The sequence below is a fragment of the Petaurus breviceps genome, unplaced genomic scaffold (assembly GCF_028583685.1).
Source record: "Petaurus breviceps papuanus isolate PSGF00001 unplaced genomic scaffold, PetGlider_PUasm1.0 173, whole genome shotgun sequence".
Taxonomy (NCBI): Eukaryota; Metazoa; Chordata; class Mammalia; order Diprotodontia; family Petauridae; genus Petaurus; species Petaurus breviceps.
The window spans coordinates 31,025,210-31,049,744 of NW_027185759.1; the positions used below are offsets into that span (position 1 = coordinate 31,025,210).

A 24,535-nucleotide genomic window follows, 5' to 3' on the forward strand; every position below is an offset into this window, starting at 1 on the left:
GAGACAGGCAGGCAGACAGTGAGACAGCTAGGCAGGTGGATGGACAGTCAGGCAGACAGTGAGACAGCTAGGCAGGTGGATGGACAAGCAGACAGAGACAGGCAGGCAGGCAGAGATGGATGTATAGATGGAGCATTTATTAAGCACTCTCTATGTGCCAGGCATTTAGGAGAGGGGAAGATCAAGATTAGCTCATAATTATGACTATGGATGACCAGTGGCTAGTGATGCCTTGCAGAGAGGTAGTCAGTTCAAAGCAGGCAAGTTGAGGAGGAAAGGGGAGCTAGGTTTGCAGCGTGTTACGTTTGAGGTGCCCAGGCAGCCATTATGGAGCTCAGCATCTGGGACTGATCTACGTTGAGGGGGCAGTTGAAACCAAAACAACCTAAGAGAGAAGTGAAGATGGCTCGAGATGGACTCTCAAGAAGTGCTGCCAGCGAGGCCTCCCCAAGAGCCAGGGAAGGAGGGCTGGGTGATGGAGGACCAGGAGGGGCCAGTCCTTGGCTGTGTCAGCAAAAAAGGTTTTTGCTTTGGGTGCTTTGGTCTGGTATGGCATCTTTGTAGAGGGCAGTGGTGGGAAGAGAAGCCCGGAGGAAGAGGCAGGTGGTGGAGACAGCTGGTCATGGGGTTCTGCAGTGAAGGAGAGGGGTGGACTTATAACCCAGACCCAGTAGGACAGTCCAAGCTAAGTGGAGGAGGGAGAGGGAACAGTGAGTAAGGGGATTAAGATTTCCCAGGGAGCAGTCCTGAGCTAAACAGGAGGGCCGAAGCCCTTTCGAGGACTGGGGAGACTTGAGATTGTTGGTAGGTGGATCTGGAGAGGGACACTGGCCATGCAGGAGGACCTGATTGTGTGTACTGTGCAGCGTTTCTTTTCCAGTCTGCCGTCTGTTTATGTTCTAACTCCAGTCTGGTGGAGGACAGGCCTTGAGGTCACTTTCCAGGCACGGCCTTCAGCAGTCTGGATACTTCGGAGTGCTTTCACCATTTCTCTCTTGTGGGGCCGGAACATCTAAAGGCTGGTCATCAAAGCAGAATTTGTAGTCTGTCTCTCACCGTGTTTTTTGTTCTGTCCAAGTCTCCATTTGACCTGGTATCCAGGACAGATTTCAGGGGATCTGGGAACTTGGATGAGAAAAAAGAAATTACATTTTTCTTTTAAGATAATTGGTTTCCTTTGTGAATCTCCACATTTAAGACCATTCCAAGGAGTCCATAGGCTTCACCACACTGACCACCCCCAGGATCCATCACACACACACACACACACACACACACACACATACGCACACGCACACGCACACGCATGCGCATGCGCAGGAACTCCTGTTCAGAACATTGATTCCTACATTCAGGCCACACTTTCCAGTCTCCCTTTGAAGATTCCCTCTACAGGTTTTGACCCACAGTGGGAGATTTCTCAGGGAGCCTTGATAGCCCTTGGCACAAGGGCACCTTCCTAGCACTGTGGATTCCCACTCAGGATGCAGAATGTCCAAGTGTGAGATCACGTGAAGTTACCAGAGAGCCAGGAGATTTTCCAGAATCATCCTTAGGTAGAAGAGTCAAGTTAAAACTCCATTTGTGGAAAGGCCTTGTCTGGTTTACTAATAATAAATTATAAATTCAAACTAAAAGAAATCAATTTAACAGGGCTTTTTCAACTACCTCTTATGACCCCTGCTATGTATAAGGCGTTGTACTAGCTAGGTACCAGAAATTCAAAAACAATGACAAACGCAATCCCTGCCCTCGGGGAGATTCCATTATGCTGGAATATTGTAACCCAGACAGAAAAGGACAGAAAGTACAAGGTAAGTTGAGCAGGAGAGGAAGCACTCCCAGCTGGGGGAATTAGGAAAGACTTTTCCTTGGCCGTGGTCCTGAGCTAAGCTCAAGGCTGGTGAGGATTCTGAGCCAGAGGTGAAGAGCATGGTGGCTTGCTTGCCTGGACGAGAAGAGATGTGATGTGCAATGAGGTTGGAGGGGGGGTTAGGCACAGACTGTGAGGGGCTTCAAACGCCCAACTGAAAATTCATGTTTGAGCTTAGAGACAAGAGGGAGCCACCGAGCGTGCTTGACCGGGACATGGTGTTAAATGGAACTTGGCACTGTCTTACTTATTTAGAACGCAGGGCATGTTTGCTTCTCCCAGGCTTGACCCCAGCTCCACGGGGAGCCTCCTGAAGTGCAGGGGGATTTGTAGACGTGGCAGGATTATACCCTAATGGTGCCATCAAAGAGACAGGATGTATCCTGGAATCAGCTTGTCCGAAATATACAAGGGCATTTGAGCTCTGATCTGTGCTGCAGCGTGTCTGTGAAAAGAAACACGGATGTGTTCCAGGGGTGGCCTTCTCTGCGCTCTGGAGCTGCTGCTCCTTGGTCTGGGTCTCGCTCTCTTGGTCGCCGGGCATTGGCTGAGGCACATCCCTATTCTGGCATCTTGGGCTCGGATGCTGTTTGCAGCCTCTCAGATCTCTCTCTTCTTGTCCTTTCTCAGAGTCCATCTACCGCCGAGGGGCACGCCGCTGGAGGAAGCTTTATTGTGCCAATGGCCACACTTTCCAAGCCAAGCGGTTCAACAGGGTAATCTTGCCTGGACGGCTGGGACCGAGTGTCTCTGCCCCCTCACTCCCCTTGGGCCTCCACACAGTCACTTAGATTGCAGAGAGAAAGACTAGATTTTGCCCTTTTATCAAATAAGCAGTGGCTGGCTGGGTTCTTTCTGGTCACTCTCAGTGACCTGAAAAGGCTTGAATGACGTGAACTAATGCACATGTAGACTCTTCCGAGAAGGTTCGTGTTGACTTTCTAGATGCCACATATCCCTGGGCTTCTGGCTTAAGTCATGGGCTATGGGTGTTTAGGGTAATTCACAGCTGTAAAGCAGGGATTCTTAACCTGGGTCCACAGACACCCAAGGCCCCAGCGAAGAGAGTTCTGAGCGTCTGTGGACTTTGATGGAAAAAAAGGTTACATCTTTCTTTTAATATCAGTGGTTTCTTATGTAATCCGCTGTCTTTTATTTTATGTCTGTAAGGACATTCTAAGGAGGGGTCCATAGGCTTTGCCAGACTGCTGCAGGTGGGGGTGGGCAGGTCTGTGACACACCAACAAGGCCGTGCACCCTTGTTTTAGAGAGCAGGCCCTGAAGCCCTGCTGTTCTGTGCTGGGGCCCCAGGGATAGTCAGCAGCCCTGACCTATCCCTGGCTCTCAGCTGGAAAGGCAGGGCTTTTGTTTGCCCTCTGAACAATCTGGGGGCGTTGTGGGCTTCCGTGATTTTCTCTTTCCTTGGGCTTTTTATGTTCAAACTGAGTTAGTTCCTCTTGCTTTCCCTGCTCTTAGCTGTGAAAGAGTCTGAAATGTCCATGGTGTAGAACCAGCACCGCCATGGCGGCCCACTTAGTTTCACTGAAGCCTGTGTCTTTGCTTCATCTTCTCTCTGATGTGATATGGCTCTGGGAAAGCAGTAGGTGCAGGGGGGATGTTGTTTTATCATCATAGGATGGAAATGTTGATCCTGAAGGAGACTAAGATGAGGAGGAGGGAGGGGAGGCGCCCCCTTCTGTGGGGCCGGCGTTGCTGTCTGGAGGAGCACCCCTATCTGTCTGAACATTGTTCTCTCGCCCCCTTTAGCGAGCTCACTGTGCCATCTGCACCGACCGCATCTGGGGCCTCGGGCGCCAGGGCTACAAGTGCATCAACTGCAAGCTGCTTGTTCACAAGAAGTGCCACAAGCTGGTGACCATTGACTGTGGGCGGCATTCTCTGCCCCCGGTAAGGTGGCAGCTCCCTGCTGGGGCTCTGGGGCCAGAGCCGGGGGGGGGGGGGGGGTGGGCCGGGGGGTGGGCATGCGTGTGTGTGTGTTTGTACGTGTGTGTGTGTGTGTGTCGCTAGAGTTGGGGGGGGCGGGTGTATGTGTGTGTGTGCATGTGTGCGTGTGTGTGTGGCCAGAGCTGGGGGGACAGATGTGCATGTGTGTGTGTGTGGAGTGGGCTGGGGGGCAGGGGTGTGCGTGTGTGTGTACATAGCTACACACCTACATAGGTACATAACACTTATACACATAGAGCAAGGTGCCACTGCTTTTAGGTTTAAGTGTGCACAGTAATGTTGGTTTATGAGAGGAATTTAATTTTTCACAAAATCTGGAATTTCCATATCAGCTTTTATAGCTAGTGATTTTTCACAGAGTTTTGAGAGGCTAGACCTGCAGTCTCACCAGTGTGCTGAAGCCCCCTGTGGAAAGTCCTTACAATGTGCCTCTTGGCGCTGGCCGTGGGTCACTCCTCCAGGGTGTGTCAGAGGCAGGCTTTGTACTCCGCCCACTCTGTACCTGCACCGTTATTTGTTCTGCCCTGAGGAAGATCTGTGGAGGGACTTTCTTGGCTACACATTGCTCTTCCTCTGCCTGTTTTCATTTATCTGTCAGGCAATCAAAAGTAATTACTGTATCCTGGGGGTACAAAGAAGAAGCAAAAACAGTGCCTGCCCTCAAAAAGCTGATATGTCTGTGGGGTGATGGCGTGTCTGATTGACATGGTCAGAGAAAATGAGGAGGCCTCTTTCGAGGGCCTGGCACCAGGCGCTCTGCTGCAGCAGGCAGATATGCTTACGCTGGGGCTAAAAGCCAGGGGCTCTGAGGGCAGAAGTGGGGAAGGAGAGCCTTCCTGGCACAGCCTGGGGGCAGCTCAGGCCACAGCAGTGTCCATGTGGGGAGCGAGAGGAGGCCCAGCTTTTCTTAAAGTGGCTGAGCCTTGGGTCTTTGGAGGAAGAGAATGTCATCTAGTCAGGACCTTCAGGATTTTGAATATGTTGTCTGAGTATCTAAGAAGCCGTGCCAGTAGATGTGCTGTGTCCAGAGCCTTAAAGAAGCCAGGCATCAGGCCTGAGAGATGTGACGCCTCCCTGGGTGGGCTCTCAGTGACTCTTCTCAGCTTGTCAGGGCACTTTTTCTTTTAACGGAAGCCTCTTGATGAGGGGCTGATGGTGCAAGGTGGAGAGAGCGCACTTGGGAAGGGAGGACTTTGCTATGTTGATGAAAGAGGCTGAAGGAGGCGCTTTTGGGATCATTGAGTCCAACCCTGCCTTTTACAGTTAAGGAAACTGAGGCTCAGAGAGGTGAAGGCACTTGCCTAAGGTCATACAAATTGCAAGAGCTGGGATTCAAACCTAGGATGCCATTTCCACTCAGCCAGACAACCTCTCGAGCCCACCAGGGAGGAGAGGCAGCGAGGGGCCACAGTGAGAGGGTGCCAGGCCTGGCGTGGGGAAGACCAGGGTTTGATTCCTGCCTGAGATGGTTGTGTGGCCCCATCAGCATCCTCATCTGAGAAATGGGAATATGGCTCCTTCATGGAAGGCTTGTTGTGCGGATCAATTGAAGCAGCCTGTGTAAAGCCCTTCAGGCTCTGGCTGTCTCCTCCTCCCCCTCTCCTTCCCTCTCCTCCTTTTACCATTGACTTCTGATACAAGCATTAGAAACGGTCATATCTCCAGTGTGCATAACATAACCTCTAGCTAGTTGTCCAGCTTCATACAGTAAGAGCTTCTGGGGGTAACCATCATACATACAGTAATCTGATGTCTCAGTCAGATTCTCTCCAGTTTAGTCTTAATATTCGATCGCTGCTGGAAATGAAAGTTTGTCAGAACGTAAGAAGGTACAGGCTCTGAACCTGTTGAAATCTTTATCCAGGAACCAATGATGCCCATGGACCAAACCTCTGTGCATTCAGACAACGTAGAGACAGGTAAGATTTATTCCAGTCTCTTTTTCAGGGGAATGAGAAGATTGTAAGAGGAACAAGGCTGTCTTAGAGGGGCTGGGGAGGGAATTATCTGTACTTTGAGTTTTCCTATTAGACTGAGAATCCTCCAATGAGAAGGAACCTTAAGGACCCATCTCCTCATTTTCAGAATCAAGAAACTGGAACCAAGCACTATGACTTTGGGGCCTTGCCTGAGGTCACTCGCTGTGGGAGAGTCCACAGAGGCCGCTTGTCCTTGTACCGACCCTCAGGCTCTGCCTGTGATCCAGGATAGCAGGTGTCTGTCACCCCTAGAGAAGGGCTTCTGGGCAGTGAGCGCAGCTAGAAGAGGCGCAGACCCTCAGATTGGGTGGGGACCCAGTGAGAAGTATCCCACTGCCTCCTGAAGTAGTCATCCAAGAGGGAGACACCCACTTTGGCCTCCTTCTGCCCTTCAGGGCCGAGCAGGACAAATCACATCATTCATTCACATCATAACCTTTCATGTGCTTACACCCTGGTGGAAATCTCTTCTCTGGGCTAATCACACTTTGTTCCTGGGGCCTTTTGTGATATGACCTGGATGCTGTCCAGGTTACCGGTATTCTTCTGAACTGTGGTGCCCGGAGCTGAGCACAGCACTCCCAGTGTGGTCTGGCCAGAGCAGAGAACTCTGGCCTCTCCTCCTTCCTTGGTCCTAACGCAGCCCAAGATGGGCTTCACTTTCTCAGGCATCAGAGCCCGTTGTCCAGTTATTGGGCTTGGAGGGTGAAAACCCTCCTCTCTTGAGGCTTCTTTTTGAGCCTTCGTTGTTTATTGTTGTGTTGTTTTTCAATTGTGGACGGCTCTTTGTGATGTCATTTGGGGTTTTCTCGGCAGAGATACTGAAGGGTTTGCCGTTTCCTCCTGCAGCTCATTTTTCAGATGGAGTGACTTGGCCAGGGTCACACAGCTAGGAAGTGGCTGAGGCCACATTGGAACTCAGGAACACCAGGCCTGGGCGCCCTGTGCATGGTGGCGCCACCTGGCTGCTCCTTTATGAGTCTGAGTTTATCTCAAATTTTATTTTATTTTTAAATTAAGTTTGTTTTTTAACCATCAACAAGCATTTATTTCCTCCCCTCTTCTTTCTCCTCCTACTTGGGAAAAAAAAGAAAACCAAAACACTTGCCTCATGTCTTTTTCATATAAACTGTTCAGCTCTGGCTCCCCAGCGCATCTTTATGACAGTTACTCCTGTGAGCCCCAGTTATTTCTGTTGGATTTCATTGGTCACCTTAATGTTCTAACTGGTGAAGGTCTCTGTTTTTATTCATTTGTCTTTTGTCACTCACAGCTTTGCACCCTCTGAACATAAGGGTGCCCTCTGTGTCTTTATCCCTGTCATTGCCATTCATAACGATGGTCAGAAGTACAGCTGCCACAGACCCCCTCCAAGGTGATCTAGAACAATTTACCGTTGCCCTTGTGACTGGGCCCGGTGGCCCACTCCATGTCCACCCTGCTGCCCCACTTCCCACCCTGCTGTGCTCTTGTCTAGCTTGCACTTACAGTGGCTTCTTCTGTGCTTTGCTAAGATCTGGGTGAAGCATCTCTCTGTGCCACTCATCAGCTCTGTGAGAAGGAAGTGAGTTGGTCTGGCATGACCTGTCTTTGACAGAACCGCCCTGGCTCTCTTAGGCAGTTGTTTCCTTGGGTGGATACTCACTGGGTCATGGTTTTTTCTTCCAGAGGGTCTAGAAGTTTTCAAGGAATCTGTCAAGTTTGGTGGACTCTTGTTTGCCAGTCCCACTTTTCTGTTTGTGAGAACAGGAACAGGATTTGTCCAGTCTTTGGGTCCTTCTGCTGTTTTCTGTGACATTTCAGAGATAACTGGTGTGGCTCAGCCTTGACATCAGGCGGCTCTTGGACTGTATTGGGATCAGATCCTCCTTCAGGGCAGCCAAGTCCCCTTGGGCCCTGTACAAGCCGAGTAGTTTTGCCTTCTCTCCATACTGTTCACCTCAAGCTGCGGTCCCATCCACACTTCCATCCTCTGTTCCCTGCTACCCCGCCCCTTAAATATCTGATAAAAACAAACCCTCAGTGTTGTTTGACTTCCCTCCCGCTTCAGATCATTCTGAGCCTTCCGGTGCCTGACACTGTTGTGGCAGGCCTGTGCAGCAGGTTTGTGTCCCCTACCATCATTTGCCCTTGCTTCCATCTTGCTCACATGTCTTTTTGAAGCTAAATTGGTTGGATTTCTTTTGTATCCTCATTTGTCTTTTTAATCTTTCTTCCTCACTGGAATTGTCTCTGTGTCCTCAGAATTTCAGTCTTGAGGACATCCCATCATCCTGAGCTGACTTCCCCTTGTCAAAGTTTTGTCCACGGGATCCTCCTTTCCTTCCTGCAAGGCCCCCTGTCATTTCCACCCACCCCAGCTGACAGTTCCTCTTTGTTAGTGAAAATCTGACTCAGAATAGAAGTTCCGCTCCCTGGTTTCTCCACCCTGTTGAAGGATGAAATTATCATCATGACAAGGCAAGAAACTATTGGTGTCTCCACTTTTGGCAGAGAGTTCCCACAGATGTGTTAGAGAGGCAGCGAGCCTTATTCACAAAGGACACGGCACATAAAAATGGCAAAAGTCAGCGATTGTGGACATAGGGGAATTAGGGCTTCCTTCCCTTGCATCTCAAGGGACAGCTCCTTTATGTTTTAGTGACCTGCTACCTTCTTTATCCGTTTTTGTGGTGTCTTTTTTCTTCTAGTGATTCCATATAACCCTTCAAGTCATGAGAGTTTGGACCATGTTGGTGAAGAAAAGGAGGTAAACATTACTTGGCCTATTGTACCTGACAGTTCTGTTAGCCAGCTGTCGATTTGATGGGGACTCAGAGTGTGATCCAGGAGGCAGGAACCCGGGTCTCAGAACAGCTGCTTCTCAGGAGGTGCTGTGGGGCCCGGGGCCCACCCTCCACCTCTGGCCTTCCCTTTCCTCTCAGAGAAGGTGACTTCTGAGGGCCCTTTCAGCTCTGGAATTCTAGGGTGACATCTGCAGGGAGCTAGTGTTCAAGGGGTCTGTGTAGAAAACTTGTTTGCAGCCAATGATTTCCTTCCAGGAGGATGGTGTTTTAACCACCTGTGCTCATTTTGAAACATGTATTATTGATGATTCTCTCATTTCTCAATGACCCTGCCACTCAGGGGAGCCCTCCCTTATCATGAGGAACAGTGTGTTAAAACGAGTCATCATTCTGACCACATGTGTGTGAAAGCATGGCCGAATCCTGCCCCTACAGCCCACCCTGCCTCCTCTCCCGAGGAGGAGGGGAGGGCTTCCCTCAGCAGGCCCCGCAAGTCCAGGTGGGGCCCTTGGGCACAGCAGCAGTTGGACCTCTGCTGCTTATGAGTGGCTTTTGGCTGTACTCTCTGCATCATTTAAGTCTGTCCTCCTGTTCTCTGAACCCCACCCGGTTGTCATTTTTCATGGTGCAATAATAATTCCGTTATTTTTATATCCTTCATATACTGCAGTTTGTTCAGACATTCCTCAGTGGATGGGTACCTCGGTTTTTTGCTCCTATGAAAAGGCACCCATTTTCTCCCTTCAGTTTCATTGCTTCCTTTTCTCCTCATGACCCAACAGAGAGAAAAGGACATGTCCAAACACACAAACCACAAAATAGCTTTTTCCTAGTAAGTAGTTCTCTGGCAGCTGGCTTCAGAGTCTTGGTGACTTCCCCATCTAATAGCTAACAGCTTCATGTTTACTGATTAATTTGCATCAAATGGTTGCCTAGCGATCCTTACTAAGATAATATTAGATTTCTTCTGCTCTCTGGGGAAAAAATAAATAACCAAATTGCTATTTTCTTTTAGAAAAGGGTCTCAGATTTAGAAAAATTCTGACCTTTTAAAAAAAATATTTAAACTCAACATTTGTTTATTAGGTGGTAGAACTTTAGTGTTATGATAAACACTGCTGGGAGATAAAAGGGCATATCAGCCCCCCTCCTTTGTCTTTTTAATATATAAGCTCTTTAAAAAGAGGTATAAAATGATTTCCTCACAGTATACCGTCTCATTGCCTTATCACCCACTTCTCCTTAACCTCTTCTGGTTTCTGTTACCAGCGTGTCAAGAAACTACCTTCTAGAAGGTCCAATTTAAAATTGTTAAAGCCGGCTAATTGTTAGTGTGTCCTGGGAGGAAAGGTTCCCTGAGCCCTGTGCTCTGTCTGCTCTTCCTGACTGAGCCACTTCTCTTTGGGCTGCCCTGCCTCTCCGCCACACGGGTCAGACCCTGGGCATGGTGGGGAGTACTTCACCAGATGAAAATGTTAGGGAGAAATATTTAACCAGAAAACAAATAAAAATGCAGTGCACCATCAACAGTGTCATTAAGGATCTCTGCTACATGAGTTAGACTTCTGTGTAGACACTAATGATTCCCTTGGCTCCTTCCTTCTCTATCTCCTCTATAAGTGGCTTCCAAATTGGCGTTTTTCCTTCTGTCTTTTGCTAGTCCTTTATCTCTGGACCCCAAGAAATGTTGTGGATATAGAGAATCTCCATTTTCAGGGTTGTTTTTAAGTTGGGTGGTTTTTTTTGTTTCTTGTCTGAGCCTGGATTCGATCCCAGCTCATCCTGACTCTGGTGCCGGTGCTCTTACTTGCTGTGCTACCTGGCCGCCCCTAAGTTGGGTGTTTTTAAGTGGGCTTTCCTGTCATTGCATTCTTAAAAAAAATGATCATTCTGTTAACAGGCAATGAGTACTAGGGACAGTGGCAAAGCTTCATCTAGTCTGGGTCTCCTGGATTTCGATTTGCTCCGTGTAATAGGAAGAGGTAGCTATGCCAAAGTGCTATTGGTGCGACTGAAAAAAACCGAGCGCATTTACGCCATGAAAGTTGTGAAGAAGGAGCTGGTCAACGATGACGAGGTGAGTGGCGCTTGGGCCCCTGTGAGCCTGAGCAGAGATGGACAGCCTATGCTTCCCAGGGTTCCTGTCCTCATGGGTGTCTGGTGCTTGTCACCTCCAGTGGTCCATCTTGCTAGGGAACTGAGCTTGGCATAGCTGACTGGGCGAGTTTTCCCTCCCTGCCCCTTGAAGGAAGAAGGACAGCTGTGCCCTGTTTTCGGGGGCAGCTTCCCATTTAGGGAGCATCCCCTCAGGGCCTGTCTCTGGGACCTCCATGGGGCCCTCCCACCTCTGGGGTCCATTGCTTCAGAGATGGACCTGTGCATAGGAGAGCACTGGTGCTTTATCTCCCATGTTGTGTGGATCCTGTTCTGTAGATTGTGAATTGATGGTGAGATGAATTGTGAACGGACCATTTTCTCTCCTGTGTTTCAATAATCGACCTTGCTAATCTCCTAGGAGCAAAATAATGATTGCTTTTTTTGGAGAATGTTGATGAGAGAGAAGCTGAGGGCTTTGGGTTTGCTCTCCTGTGTTTTATCAGGACATCGATTGGGTGCAGACAGAGAAGCATGTCTTCGAGCAGGCATCCAACCACCCCTTCCTCGTTGGCCTGCACTCCTGCTTCCAGACAGAAAGCAGGTAAGAGTGAAGGAAGGGACAGGGAGAGGGTCGGGCTGAGCATGTTTGAGGCTATTGCTTGTGATGGTTTTACACCAAGAAAGATGAAGCACAGATGGTCATAGACCACGATGCTGTGGTTTTGCCAGCAGGTGGGGCTGCATAGTGCTCAGTCCAGGACTCTAGCATATTCCTCATAGAGGTTGTTGGGTGGGCCACGGTCCATAGAAGTGGTCACTCTGCTAAGGAGACCTTCTAGAATTCAGCTGACTGACCTTCAGGCAGCAGGCACACATTCTATCGCTGAAAGGAAGACTCTCTGCTGGCTTGGCTGGGGCCCTGGTGGACCTCTGGAGCAGAACTCAAGGGGAGGTTCCCTGGGGTGGTCTGTAGTCATAGCAGGAGCTGACGTGGCCGTAAGGCTGTATGGTTCTGAAGTCCTTCACACCAAGAAATCCTAGGCCCTCATGACAGTCCTGGAATCAAGAAGTATAAGGGAGCTCGTCTGAGGAGCCCCTCACTGTGAGGCTGGCAGTCCCTCAGTCAGTCAGCAGCTGTGTGCCTGGAGCCATGCTAAGGATGGGCATGTGAATAAACAGCCCCTGTCCATCCAGAGCTTTTGTTCTGATGACAGAGAAACAACATGTCCGGCACATAAACGGATAAAGACCTAGGTGCTTCCAAGCTAGGCTCCCGGCTCTCAGGCTGGGCTGTCATTGAGTAAAGAATACATTAATAGCAAAACAAAAAAACCCAGAAACCTCCCGTTTGGGGAATGTCAGCACTGTGAATGAGCTGCCGGGAGCCTGGTACATTTCTCTGGGAGCTTCCGGGTTTCTGAAGCTCTTTCCACACATCCCATTTGGTGTTAAAAAGTTAAAGATGACTTGTATGGTCGGTGTTGAGGAAGGACTGCTTGCCCCCCTGGGATGTCAGAGCTGCTGTTTTGGAGAAGCAGGGGCTAGAACTCTGATGGCGTGGTGAGTGAGGCCGCTGCCGGGAGGAGGAAGAGGCAGCCAGGGAGAGCCAGAGACAAGCCCCCGTCGGCCCCGGGCCTGGCCCTCCTGGCCAGGAGCGCCCCCAGCACTCTCACTGGCTGTCATTGTGTTGTCTGCAGGGCTGAGATGAAGGCCTTGTCTCAGACTGGAGTTTGAGAGACCCTCTTGTGTTTCAGATTGTTCTTTGTGATAGAGTATGTGAACGGAGGAGATCTCATGTTCCACATGCAGCGACAGAGGAAGCTCCCAGAGGAACATGCGAGGTATGTTGTGTGCTGTTCCACAGGTGGGTGAGAAACCCACAGGCTGAAGCCCTTGTATATCCTGCCCACTCCTTTGCAGCTCTCCGTGGATCACACAGAGACCAGCCTTGAGCTCCTGGTTTTGTCTTAATATTTATTAAATATGTCATAATGTACATTAATATATAATTTCACGGGGCTCCTAAGAAAATGAATAGTACAAGTAACATTTTGAGGGAAATGTTTGCCCTTTTTTCAGGGCCCATTTACGTAGTGGTATGCTAATTATGCATCTTTTTTTTAGAATTCTTCTGGGAGGACTCCTTATCAGCAACACTGTTAAGTTCATTTTATGTATATTTTTGAGGGTGATTACAGTACATTTCTGTTATTTAAAAAGTCCCTAAAGCCTAGTCTGTTTCTCTTTATTTGTACATTGATCAGGCTTTAAATTTGGGGGCATGGTTCTGTCCTTAATGTTAATGAACAGGTAGAAAACTCCTTTGACCCTCTTGTGTTTGGAATTTTGGTTTTGTATCAGCTTGGGGAGATTACAGATATTAACCTTTTCTGAGAATAGGTCAGAGGGCTAGATCAAGGATCAAGAATGGAGTTTTCGGCCTGGTTCTGCTTTATCTCCCTTTGAACAAACCACTTCCTTCCCATGGGCAGCTCAGTTGGTATTCCCCCCCCCCCTCCGCCCAATTTGTAAGTCAGCAACAATTCCTGTCATTTTTTTTTTTTTGCAAGAAAAGTAAAACCTAAATGGATAGTCTCTAATTAATGCCATTTTTGTGGTATTGTTCTCAGTTGTGATGATTCATTTGAATTAAGAATGTCTTGCAGCCACACTTGCTGGTCTGCTAGTAGGACATAGTAAGCTTAGATAGCACAAGGTTATGATCAGAATGAGGTAAACTGAGGCACAAAGTTCCAAGCACGTTTGATTGATTAGTAAAGCATGAATTTACCAGTAGATAGTATCTTAACTCCCTTAGTCAACCTAAGAGACCCTGAGTTGGGGAGTGGGCTGTCCTCATAGTTTTTAGGGAACAAAGAACAGGACTTTACAGGCAGAGAATAAGTGGTGATTGGTTAAAAGCACAGCCTTGTAAATGGCTGCATCAGTGTGATTGGTTACAGAGCTGAGGCATGGGGGGAACAAGACAATTGGCTGGAAATTGGGAACGAGGGGCTAGCCGCAACTCCCTCCTTCTCTTCCCTGACTGAGGGGTGCTCCTGGTTGGAGTCCCCCTGCCAGGTCAGAGCTTGCAAACCAGGTGTCTTTGGATAACAAACCAGAACTCCTTGAAGATAGCTTGGTGGGGTAAAGATGCCAGACCGATGCCCTGGGTTCCACCTGCCTCCTTTGAGGGTGACTGGTTTCCTTGACTCAGGAACAGGGTAGTGATTAACAGGAGAACTGGATTTCTAAGCTTAACTTGTTATGGGGCAGCGAAGTGCAGAGACAGAGAACCAGGAGTTAGGCAGTTAAAAGAAAAAGTCAGTTAACTGTATGTAGGATCAACTTTTAAAAAAACAACACAGAATCAATGTTCTTTCAGTAAGCAACAGCTGATGAATGGGGACCCAATTCCTGGACCCAAGAACAGTGTTTCCTGATGATCCTGGTCATTTAGGACCTTCAGTTAATAAAGGACAATCTCTTCCAAGAATACTGTGGACAGTGAAACTCATCAATGATTTTGAGATTTGTTTCAGCTTGAGAGTTTATCCAGTGAAGTTTAGGGCAAGAATTTGCTGTTTTGCTCTATTCACAATACTTGAATATTTCCCCAATACTTTAAAGACCCTCCCTTCATCCCTCTGTGGACAGCACCAACAGAAGAATCACTTATGTGTACACTTCCATTCAGAAGTTATCTTTCCTTGACCACTGGGTGTGCTTCATTTGAGATAATTATGCCAGTGGTGAAAGAGCTATTAAATTATGTTTTCCTGTACTTTTTTGTGTGCCTTCTACATATAAAACTTGGACATGCCAGGTGGTGTCATGATATGTAAAGCAATACATCTGTGCCATCACGATAGTTGGTTATTTAAAATGTGTTGAATTTTAAAAATGCAAAACTCATCCCCTCCGATGCTGATCCTTTCCAAACATGACTGGACAGCAGACCAGCCACATGCCAAAACCTGCTTCCCCCCAGAGCTTTGGAAAGCCAAGGGTTACAACCTCCGACACATGCTGGGGCATCATAGGAGGGCTTTTGTGATGCTGGGTCACCTAATGGCAGAAATGTTTTCTTTTCATTCTTGCTCAGAGACTTCAGTGTGAATGACAGATTTTTGTTGGAAAGGTTGGTAGTTTTAGGTCATCCGTTAAACTGTTTGAGGTATGAAAAGATTTCTGTGAAATACAAGACTAATGAAAAAACAATATTTTAAAATACTCAGGGGTGCTGACTGTGTTTCCTAACTAGGCCTGGTGTCTGATGTAAAAGGACTGTTATAGGAATTTTGACTCCTAACCAGAGAAAAAGAACTTTTAATGTGATATGAGTGTTATTTACATTTGTAAAGCAATTACATGTACATGTCCTTACCAGTTAGGCACTATGTAATGTAAGGTTTAGCGTGCATTTCTTTTGAAGCAAACCAGTGACCTTTTTATCTCATTCTAGATTTTATTCTGCAGAAATAAGTCTAGCACTAAATTATCTTCATGAACGAGGGATAATCTATCGTGACCTGAAGCTGGACAATGTGTTGCTGGATTCTGAAGGACACATTAAGCTCACTGACTACGGCATGTGTAAGGTGAGGGCCCTCCCCTAGCTCTTCAGAAAGGCTGATGCATCTGCTAATACAGGGGAGAGAGAGAGACCTGGGGGAGGAGACGTGGGGGAGAAGGAGAAGGAGGAGGAGGAGGAGAAAGGAGAGCTGAGAGGAGGAAGAGGGTGGGGAAGAGGAAGAGAGCTGAGTGGGGGGAGAGGGAATTTGCTTGTACCAGTTGAGTTCCCTCTGACATCCCAGAATGCTGCGGGTCAGCTCTTTTTCTTCCTTTTCTCATTGCCACCTCCTCTGAGCCTCTGAGGGTAAGGAAGGGTTCTGGGCAGTCTTGCTGTTGCCCAGAGATGACAGGGGCAACTGAGAATCTCATGCAGTTTCAGGTGTATCTGTCGTGACCCAGACTTTAGGAAATGAGGAGAATGTGAACCCTCTTCTCCATCAGTTTTAAAAAGATTTTACTTGCAGGGTCTCCTCTCTTCAGCTGAAACTAAGGGCGGCTGTCACCCCTTGTTGGAGGGGCTCTGCACAGTGACCATTGCCCAGATCTCCTTGACTGAGCTCAGCGTCAGCCGCCAAACCTTGGTGGACACAGTTGGCCCTATTTAAGTGCTGACCATAAGCCATGACATTAGGAGGGCATGAGCCCTTTTCCCACCTATTTCCTTGGCTTTGGAGAGAAGCTGTTTTTTTTTTTTTTAGTGGTTCTCTCAAAGCCTTTTGGATCCCTTTGTACCCTTTCAAAAATATACATAGCACACACCATTGCACCATTTTTTTAAATGCCCAGGAGAGGACAGGAGGAAGTTCCGAGGGCAGCACAGGCAAGCAGGACAGTTTGGAAAGCAGCGTCATATAATGCGTTGTATGCTTTAAAAAGGCAAGCAGCATGAAAGGGAGCTCCACGGTTTCATGTCGAATCCTCATTTTGTGTTTGCTGTGTGAGGAAAATGTTCTTTTTGGGGATTTTAGGTTCAGAATTTTAAAAAATGCTAAATATGGCATATTTCTCAGGAAGTTTGAAATTTCATTTCTTTAAGAAGAGAAATTATAAGAATAAAGGCACCTGTTAAAACTACTTTTTGTCTTTCCTTTATTCAGAAGATTTTTTTGCTTGTTTCCGTTTATATGATGCTCTGGAAAAATTTGGTGGCTTTCAGATGTCCTGACTGAAAAGGACATTTTTATTTGTTTGCTCCTTGCCAAAAGGGGTTCCCTTTAGATTCTAAAACCTGACCTCGTGGCATTGGAATTTGGTCCCCACTGCCATGCCAGGGAGGCTAGGCCAGCTAGCAAGGAGCAGTGCCTAGTAAGCTTCGACCTTCAGGAAACAAACCCCCCCGCCCCCATCTGAGGATTGGAGGCCAGTGAAAGAGAGGAGCAGCTTAATGCCTTTGGCTAAATGTTAATGTTGGTTGAATTTGTTTTTCTTGTAACAGGTTTTTTGGAAATCAGAAACACTTTGTGAAGCACTTTCACAGTTTTCTTCCAGAAATATTCTCCGTTACTTTCTTCAGGTTTCCACTGGCTCTTTTAACATAGGGTAGACTTTGCTGGTGGGTGGAGGCCCCTGCTTTGGGTTCATCTAACCTGGCTTTGAGTTTACATTGGAAACGTTTCATGAACAATTTTGATTCACTAATTTCAGATGAGATAGAGTCATGCCTGTCTTGGTTTGTACTCAGGTTGGGTAGACTTTCTGTTGAGATGATAAAGGCTTCATGACAACCTTCCTGTAGTATCATGAGAGAATCGTTTGTCATTCCTCAAAGCTGCTTACAAGCTGATGACCGTGTCCAGGCTTATTGAAATTATTAGTGGTTAACCTACTTCCTGTATATCACAGCCCTAATATAGCTCCTGTGTATTACCACAGTTCTAGTAGAATCAATGAAACGTTATCACGTGGGTATGAGTTTTTAAAACAGGGTGTTTATGGAATACAGGTTTTTAGCCTAGTTTGAAATTAGAGGGGAGAAAGGAGTAAAGTCACATCTTTTTGGAAAGGTGGTTGTTGTCATAATTGACCATCTTCTGAACAGATAGTAGTAAAGACACATGTTCTTTGAGCCGTGTATGTATGAAGTATATCATTTTAAAAAGTGATCATTGTGCTAGGGATGTGTTTCTAATCAGGCTCTCAGTGAGCATTTTTCGAGCCGCTGCTGTGTGTGCGGCACTTGGGATTTAAGGATAGAAGTGAACCAGACCTTGCCTTCAAGGAGCTCACATGCTTAGCAGAGGAAAACAGTCAGCAGATCAAACTAGGCACAAGTAAATAAAAGATTCTGGGGGAGGCACTGAAGGGGACTGGTGAGTCTGAGGCAGAAGTGAGGAAGATGGACATTCCATCATGGAGATGAGCCGGGCGGAGGCCCCGAGTGAGGGGCAGCATGAGGGCCAGCGTGGCCACAACAGAGAGTGTGTACGGATGCCTGACTCCCCCCGGGAGTCAGTCTGGAGAGGTTGGCTTTTAAATTAACCCTTATCTCACTTAGGATTTTGAGATGGGATGTGTGGTTTGACAACAAAATTTAGGATTCCTGTGATACCACTTTTCTTTTTTTTTTTTAAAGGAAGGATTAAGGCCAGGAGACACAACCAGTACTTTCTGTGGCACTCCAAATTACATTGCTCCTGAAATTTTACGAGGAGAAGATTATGGTAAGAAAGAGTTGGGTTTTTGTTTTGGCTTTTTTTACCTAAAGGTAGGCGATCTAACTCTTGGCTTTTTATTAAAAAGAATTGATTTGCCTTTGTTTTAGACATTTACCTTAGAATTTTCAGGTGTTTTAATATTGACCTTGTTAGAAAAAACATATGTAGAAAATCCAGGCAATATCCCCAGCCCTAATTATTAGAAATGAGAAGGGAGGGAACTGTAGGGAGGTTCTTTTATCTGTCCATAGCTCAAGACCTGGTGGGGGGAGTTGCCAGAGTCAGAGTGCTTTGCATATGAGATGTCCTCATCACTGGTGGAAGATTCACCCCGGGTATCTCAGCTATGAAGGAAAGCATTGATCGGGCTGTCCACTTTCTGTCTATTTATAGCTTATGGCTCTGTCTCTGTGACAGTTTGATTCCTTCCTGCCCATTACATGACAAGGGGAAAATTGAATTGAGGTGAAGGGCCATAGTTGATCCTTTCAGGACATTCCATCAATAATCAAAGACATCAGGCCTGGGGAACCTCCCCCAGGCAGAAACCTTGCTCGTGTACATTTATTTTTTCCTTAGATACAGTTTTCATTATCCTAGGATCTGAGCCTATCTATGGGAATTTAATCTTTGGAATTATGGAAATTTCTAAGATTCATTTTCTGAAAGTTGCTCTCGAGCAGATTTTCAGGATTGCATCTTTTTATTTAATTTAATAACACTTTTAAACCCTGTGACTTTGTGATGCAGGTTGGCATGCATTTAGCAGACCATTTAGTACATAATACTTCCATTTATTTGGTAATAAAGACTTTAAGGCATGATGGTTGACTTTTTTTCTTGATGAATTTAAACCTCTTTTTTGAAGGTTTCAGTGTGGACTGGTGGGCACTTGGTGTGCTGATGTTTGAGATGATGGCGGGAAGGTCTCCCTTTGATATTGTTGGAAGCTCTGATAACCCTGATCAGAACACAGAGGATTATCTCTTTCAAGGTGATTAACAGTCAGTCGGTCAGCAAAAATGAAGCATTTGCTTTGTGCCAGACGCTGTGATTAATGCTGAACGTGCAAAGCAAGGCCAAAAGAAAATTCTGTTTGCTTTTCCTGAGACCCAGATAAGAAGCGGAAGCTTTCTTGGGGAGCTTGGCTGTACTGTCATCTTTGGCAACAGAGATGTCACCCCAGCTCAGTCTGTAGAGTGTTCACATGCTTCTGTCTCCAGCTGCAGAAATAAGCAGCTTAGTTCTGCACACCCAGAGGAACACTGTAGTGTTTTCAGCGTAGCTTGGACAGTGTCATGGGGAGAGAATTCAGTAACCAAAGATGACCTGATTAGGACAGACTTTACAGAGGAGGCCCAGAAGAAGACAGAGCAAAGAGGGAGCCATGCCCAGAAATAAAGGGGAGACAGCGAAAGAGGAGGAGACAGACACATTTTCCACAACAGAATAGGGACAAGACCTGCAACCCCTCACAAGTTTCATGTCTGTAACTTAACAATCAAACATTTATTAAGCTCCCACTGTGTGTCAGCTGAGTGCTGGGGACAAGAAAAAAGGCAAAAACCAGTCCCTGCCTTCAAGGAGCTCACAGTCTAATGGGGGAGAAGACAGTATGCAAAGAAACATATAAAGTCAGCTGTATCTAGGATCAATAGGGATAATTAACTGAGGGAAGACACTGGAATTGAGGCATTGGGGAAGGCTTTCTATAGAAGATGGGATTTTAGTTGGGATTTCAAGGAAGCCAGGAGGTCACTGGTCAGAGGGGAGGAGGGAGAGCGTTATTCCAGGTATGGGAGAAAGTGAAGGAGGGTGCCCAGAACTGGGAGCTGGAGTGAAATAGTCAGGAAATCAATGCCACTGGATAGAAGAGTACATGTCCGAGAGGGAGGCAGGAGAAGGCCAGAAAGGCCCCGGGGGGTGAGGTCATGGAGAGCTTGGAGGGCCAGAGTGTTCTGGAAGGGTTCCCCCTCGGAACTTTATTGAGGGGGGGGGGGGGGGGCCAGGGGGGTGACATGATCCGACTTGGGTTTTAGGGAAATCTCTAGTGGCCGCTTAGAGGACAGACTGCAGTGGGGAGAGACTTGAGGCCAGCAGATCTCCCAGCAGCTAAAGCAGCAGCCTAGGCATGAGATGATGAGGGTTTGCACCAGGGTGAGGGCAGTGTCAGAGGAGAGAAGGGGCCTACTAGGGAGCTGTCACAGAGGTGAGATCTGGAGGTTTTGGCATCAGCTTGGATATGGGGGGGCAGTAGGGGAGAGATGGGGGATCTAGGATGACTCCTGGGTTGGGAGTCTGAAGAATGGTCTTATCCTCTACCGTAAGGGGGGGGGGACGTTCTGAGGAAAGAGATTGAGTTCAGTTTTGGACATAGTGAGTTTATGAGTCATTGTACACAGGAACAGCAACATTGGGCGATGACCAACTTTGATAGACTTAGCTCTCCTCGGCAGTGCAGGGGTCTAAGACAATTCCAAAAGACGCGTGATGGAAAATGCCATCCACACCCAGAGAAACAACTATGGAGTCTGAATGTAGACCAAAGCAGGCTCTTTTCTCTTTTTTTCTCTTTCTTGTGGTTTTCCCCTTTGGTTCTGATTCTTCTTTCACAACGTGACTTAATGGGAAAATCTGTTTAACATGCTTGTACACGTAAACCTATATCAGATTGCTAGGTGTCTTGGAAGGGGCTGGGGGAGAGAGGGAGAAGAAATCTGGAACTCAAAATCTTGTAAAAGTGAATGTTGAGAACTCGTGATGTGTAATTGGAAAAAAAATAAAATACTATTAAGTGGAAAAAGGTAAAAATAAGAAATTTTATGAGAAAAAAAGTCTCCTGGACACCCAGTTGGAGATGTGAGATTGGAGGTCAGTGGAGAGATGTAGTTTTAGAAGTTAGGAAGCTCTTTAAAACTGGCATATGATCTCTTCATTGTTTTCTTTTCTAGTTATTTTGGAAAAGCAAATTCGAATACCCCGCTCCCTCTCCGTCAAAGCTGCGAGTGTTCTGAAGAGTTTTCTTAATAAAGTAAGAGTTGGTGTTTGTGGCTGTCTTCTACCTGGCTGCACCTCTGGGGAATGGGGTTCCTGAGCAAGGGACCTGCAGCTTACGATTCCCAGATGTGCAGCAAAGTCTCTTTGAGTTATCAGTTCATTCCGAAGTCATATTCTTAGAAGTTACATGACTATGATTAATGAAACCTTTTCCTTTGTTGTCTTAAATCCGCCCCCCCCCATCCCGATAGTGGATGAGGTGAGATGAAGTTGGTTTATACATAAATGTCATCTGTAAAGCAGCTTCTCCTCTGGCCCTTGCCCCCTTCTCCAGGTCTGGGTTTGAAGTCACCATGGCACAGTAAATAGGGCATCGATTCCCCAAGAGGCAGCTATCCCGGGCCCACTTGGTGGATGACTGTATGGGAGAGACTGAAAGAAATACGGAGGGAAGATCTGTCTCTCTCCCAGGAGCGGGTCACCTACCTGAGCAAGCAAGGCTTGCGTAAAGGATTAATCATGTTCAGTAACAGGGCAAGGCAGGCAGTGATTGAAGAGCCAGATTGAGGGATCAATGATCAGTACAGTAAGTGTTAGGGGAACTCACTAGCCAGTCAGGAGAAATTAAGTGCTCTTTGTGACCATCGAAAACCAATGGAGGCTGGAAGCTTGAGGGGCCAGGGCAGAGGGGGCTGGCGTGAAGCCCTCCTCCAAGGTAACACTGCACGGCAGCAGCAGAGCCTAGTGGGATGCACACCTTCCAGAGGAAATAGCTCGACTTGAGACTTAATTGTTAACACTGTGCAAAGAGAAGGTGAGAGATGTTAATGTGCAGATTTGAAAATGACTGTACCCAGAAAGAAAAATGAGAACATAGCCTCACTCACAGTAGTGAAGTAGCCAGGATTTCACGAGCCTAATGAATCAGATGAGGGAGATCACCTGCAAGGGGGAAAGTTGTTTTCCTGTGACTCCTTTAGATGCTAAATGAGCTCCCATTGGTCCGGTGTACTGTCATAATAAAGCGGGGTGATAGCCTTTGGCTTCAAGGAGCTCCGTGATACTTTAGGCGGCAGGACTGGCATTCCTCCTTCAGCATGACATCTTCGGGGAAGACCAGGCCGCATGAGCATTAGACACACAGCATTTATTTTTTAACCTGGTGGGATTAATCTTGTAGCCTCTAGGAGGAACCATGAAAGATTCTTAATACCAGAGGTGTGAACGTTTTATCCCCCTTTGGCGTTCATGTAATGAACTGACCACTTTTCCACCTCTAGGACCCAAAGGAACGCCTGGGCTGTCATCCTCAGACAGGCTTTGCTGACATTCAGGGACATCCATTCTTCCGAAATGTTGACTGGGACATGGTATGTGGCTCAGCTTTTGTTGTTTTAAAACAGGTTTTGCTGTTTCCTTTTGTTTTTGCATCACATTTGTTTCTGGAAATCTTTTTCCCTACAGTATGTGGCTATTGATAAGCTTATTCTTTAGATGGATTTATCGATGGATAAAGCATTTATTTATTAAGTACGTGCGCCAGGTACCACACAAGATGGTCTCTACTCTCCAGGAGCTGCCCTTCTCACAGGGCCAGACAAAACAGAGGGCGCTGGGGGGGAGGGGAGGGAGGAGGAAGGAGGGTTACTTGGTATAGGCACAGGGCTGCTGAGGAGTGGAGAGTCCAGAGCAGGCATGGAAGGGGAGGGGAGTGAGCATGGCTGGGACCCTGGCCCCAGGCTCACCAGTCAGGGGAGCAGGGCTTGGGGTAGAGGCATCCCACGATGGGCCAGGCAGCTGGGGGGATAGAGAAGCACCTTGAGGTGCCTTCTAGTCTTCTTCATCTACCTGTCATCTAGTCAGCTTTAGGAGGTGAATGGAGGCCTGAGGAAGGGCCCACACCCTAGTAACCCAGAACGGTTTTTAGAAGTAGCCTTCTTTCTTCGTTGTTTTCTCATGGCCTGGAGGGGACCCAGCTTCTTAAAGTTTCTGTCAGAGGAATACAGACTCTGGCTGATCAAGTCTGCTAAGCTGTCAAGGCTTGGGATAGACAGATTAGATTTCTATTCTCAGGACTCTCCTAGCCCAGTCAGAAGTTTTTATTTTTCAGTTGACCACTTACGCAAGGTCACATAGCTGGTAAGTGTCAAGTGTCTGAGGCTGGATTTGAACTGAGGTCCTCCTGACTCCAGGGCCAGAGCTCTATTCATTGAACCACCTAGCTGCCCCTATGTATATAAATTACATACATATTTGTCTGTGTGAATGTTACTGAACATATATATAATATGTATGTATATGTGTATAGTATAGCAATATTTGTATGCATAGTATGTTTTGTGCATCTATAGTAGCATACAGGATCCATATCTACGTGGATATGCCTGTGTCTGTAACAGAATCCTGTAGCCGGAGGGAACATAGAACTTTGGGCTCAGATCGGTCAGCAGAGTCCTACTTAAAGGAGCATTTGGTTTGGAGGCCAGGCATAAGGCAGAGTGAAGTCGCAGGTCAAAATGTTTTTTCTCATTTTGACTCCCATTAAACGTGTCTTTCTAGATGGAGCAAAAGCAGGTGGTCCCTCCCTTCAAGCCAAATATTTCAGGGGAATTTGGTTTGGACAACTTTGATTCTCAGTTCACGAATGAGCCTGTCCAGCTCACTCCAGATGATGAGTAAGTAATGGCACAAGATGTTCTGATTTTACCTGGACTGGAGCTTATTGGGATCATCTAAAAACATTTTGTGGGGACTGGGGGTTGTGTCATGTCTGTGGCCGAGGTGTCCTAGCATCCAGTCTCTGCTGCCCACAGTCCTTGTCCCTTATGGCCCTCTGTGGCCATCACAAAGAACTGCTGCAGACTCTCGAGGCTGCCTCCCTCTCTGGCAGGTTGGCCTCGCCTCATGCCTCAGGAGGCCCTCGAGGTCTTCTGAGGTGAGCCTCAGACTTTCTGAATCCGAGAAAAGTCCCTTCACTCAGCACACTTAAAGAAAACAGTCTGGTGGGAAAAGCATCTTTAGCCCGGACTTCCCATCCCTTAGAACCTGTCTTGGAGGCCTAGGTCTGTCTGCCCCTTCGGAGCTGCCCTGGACTACCTGAAGGGTTCTGTGCTTGAGCCTGTCAGCCAGCTCTTCTTGGCCTCTCCTAGTGGACTTTCTGTGCCTAACCCCACAACAAATGCATCACAGGGACAGCATGGCCTTTTATTGGTCTTTTTTACAATAGTGGACACTTTCCTCCTTGAGATTGGCCCCCAGCCCTGCGACAGACAGTCTTACTCCAACTATTTGCCTTGCCTCAGCATACCTTGCCAGGCTTGCTGACCCCTTAACAGAGGGAGGGTAAGTTTGGGAGGAATAATCCAGATGGTTCTGAAGGTTCACTTAGAACAGAAGCCTCAGCTGCAGCACGTTTCTGTCCCAGCTTGTGGTCATCTTCGCTTTAAATCCTGTGGCTCCAGGCTGGAATTCTGGACAAAGAAGCTTCTTGAAGTTTCCCTTTTTCTAGAAATTTTCTGAAATATTTTCTCTCTGACTTTTAAAAGTCCGTGTAAGGGGAGAAAGAGAGAGAGAGAGAGAGAGAGAGAGAGAGAGAGAGAGAGAGAGAGA

General features: G+C 47.3%; 2 protein-coding genes across 3 annotated transcripts in view; one reads left to right on the forward strand and one right to left on the reverse strand.

The window, feature by feature from the left end:
* Positions 1–24,535, reverse strand: part of PHC3 (polyhomeotic homolog 3) — a 352,648-nt gene that overhangs the window by 142,053 nt on the left and 186,060 nt on the right. The gene's annotated exons all lie outside the window — the stretch shown is intronic.
* Positions 1–24,535, forward strand: part of PRKCI (protein kinase C iota) — a 76,197-nt gene that overhangs the window by 48,534 nt on the left and 3,128 nt on the right. For both annotated transcript variants that reach the window (XM_069083562.1, XM_069083563.1), the window contains exons 5-17: positions 2,504–2,589; positions 3,641–3,781; positions 5,703–5,757; positions 8,508–8,566; positions 10,504–10,680; positions 11,204–11,301; positions 12,455–12,541; positions 15,166–15,301; positions 17,848–17,935; positions 18,798–18,923; positions 20,881–20,960; positions 22,207–22,296; positions 23,486–23,601. In XM_069083562.1, coding sequence (XP_068939663.1) covers positions 2,504–2,589; positions 3,641–3,781; positions 5,703–5,757; positions 8,508–8,566; positions 10,504–10,680; positions 11,204–11,301; positions 12,455–12,541; positions 15,166–15,301; positions 17,848–17,935; positions 18,798–18,923; positions 20,881–20,960; positions 22,207–22,296; positions 23,486–23,601 — 1,339 coding nt within the window. The remainder of the gene's footprint in view (positions 1–2,503; positions 2,590–3,640; positions 3,782–5,702; positions 5,758–8,507; positions 8,567–10,503; positions 10,681–11,203; positions 11,302–12,454; positions 12,542–15,165; positions 15,302–17,847; positions 17,936–18,797; positions 18,924–20,880; positions 20,961–22,206; positions 22,297–23,485; positions 23,602–24,535) is intronic.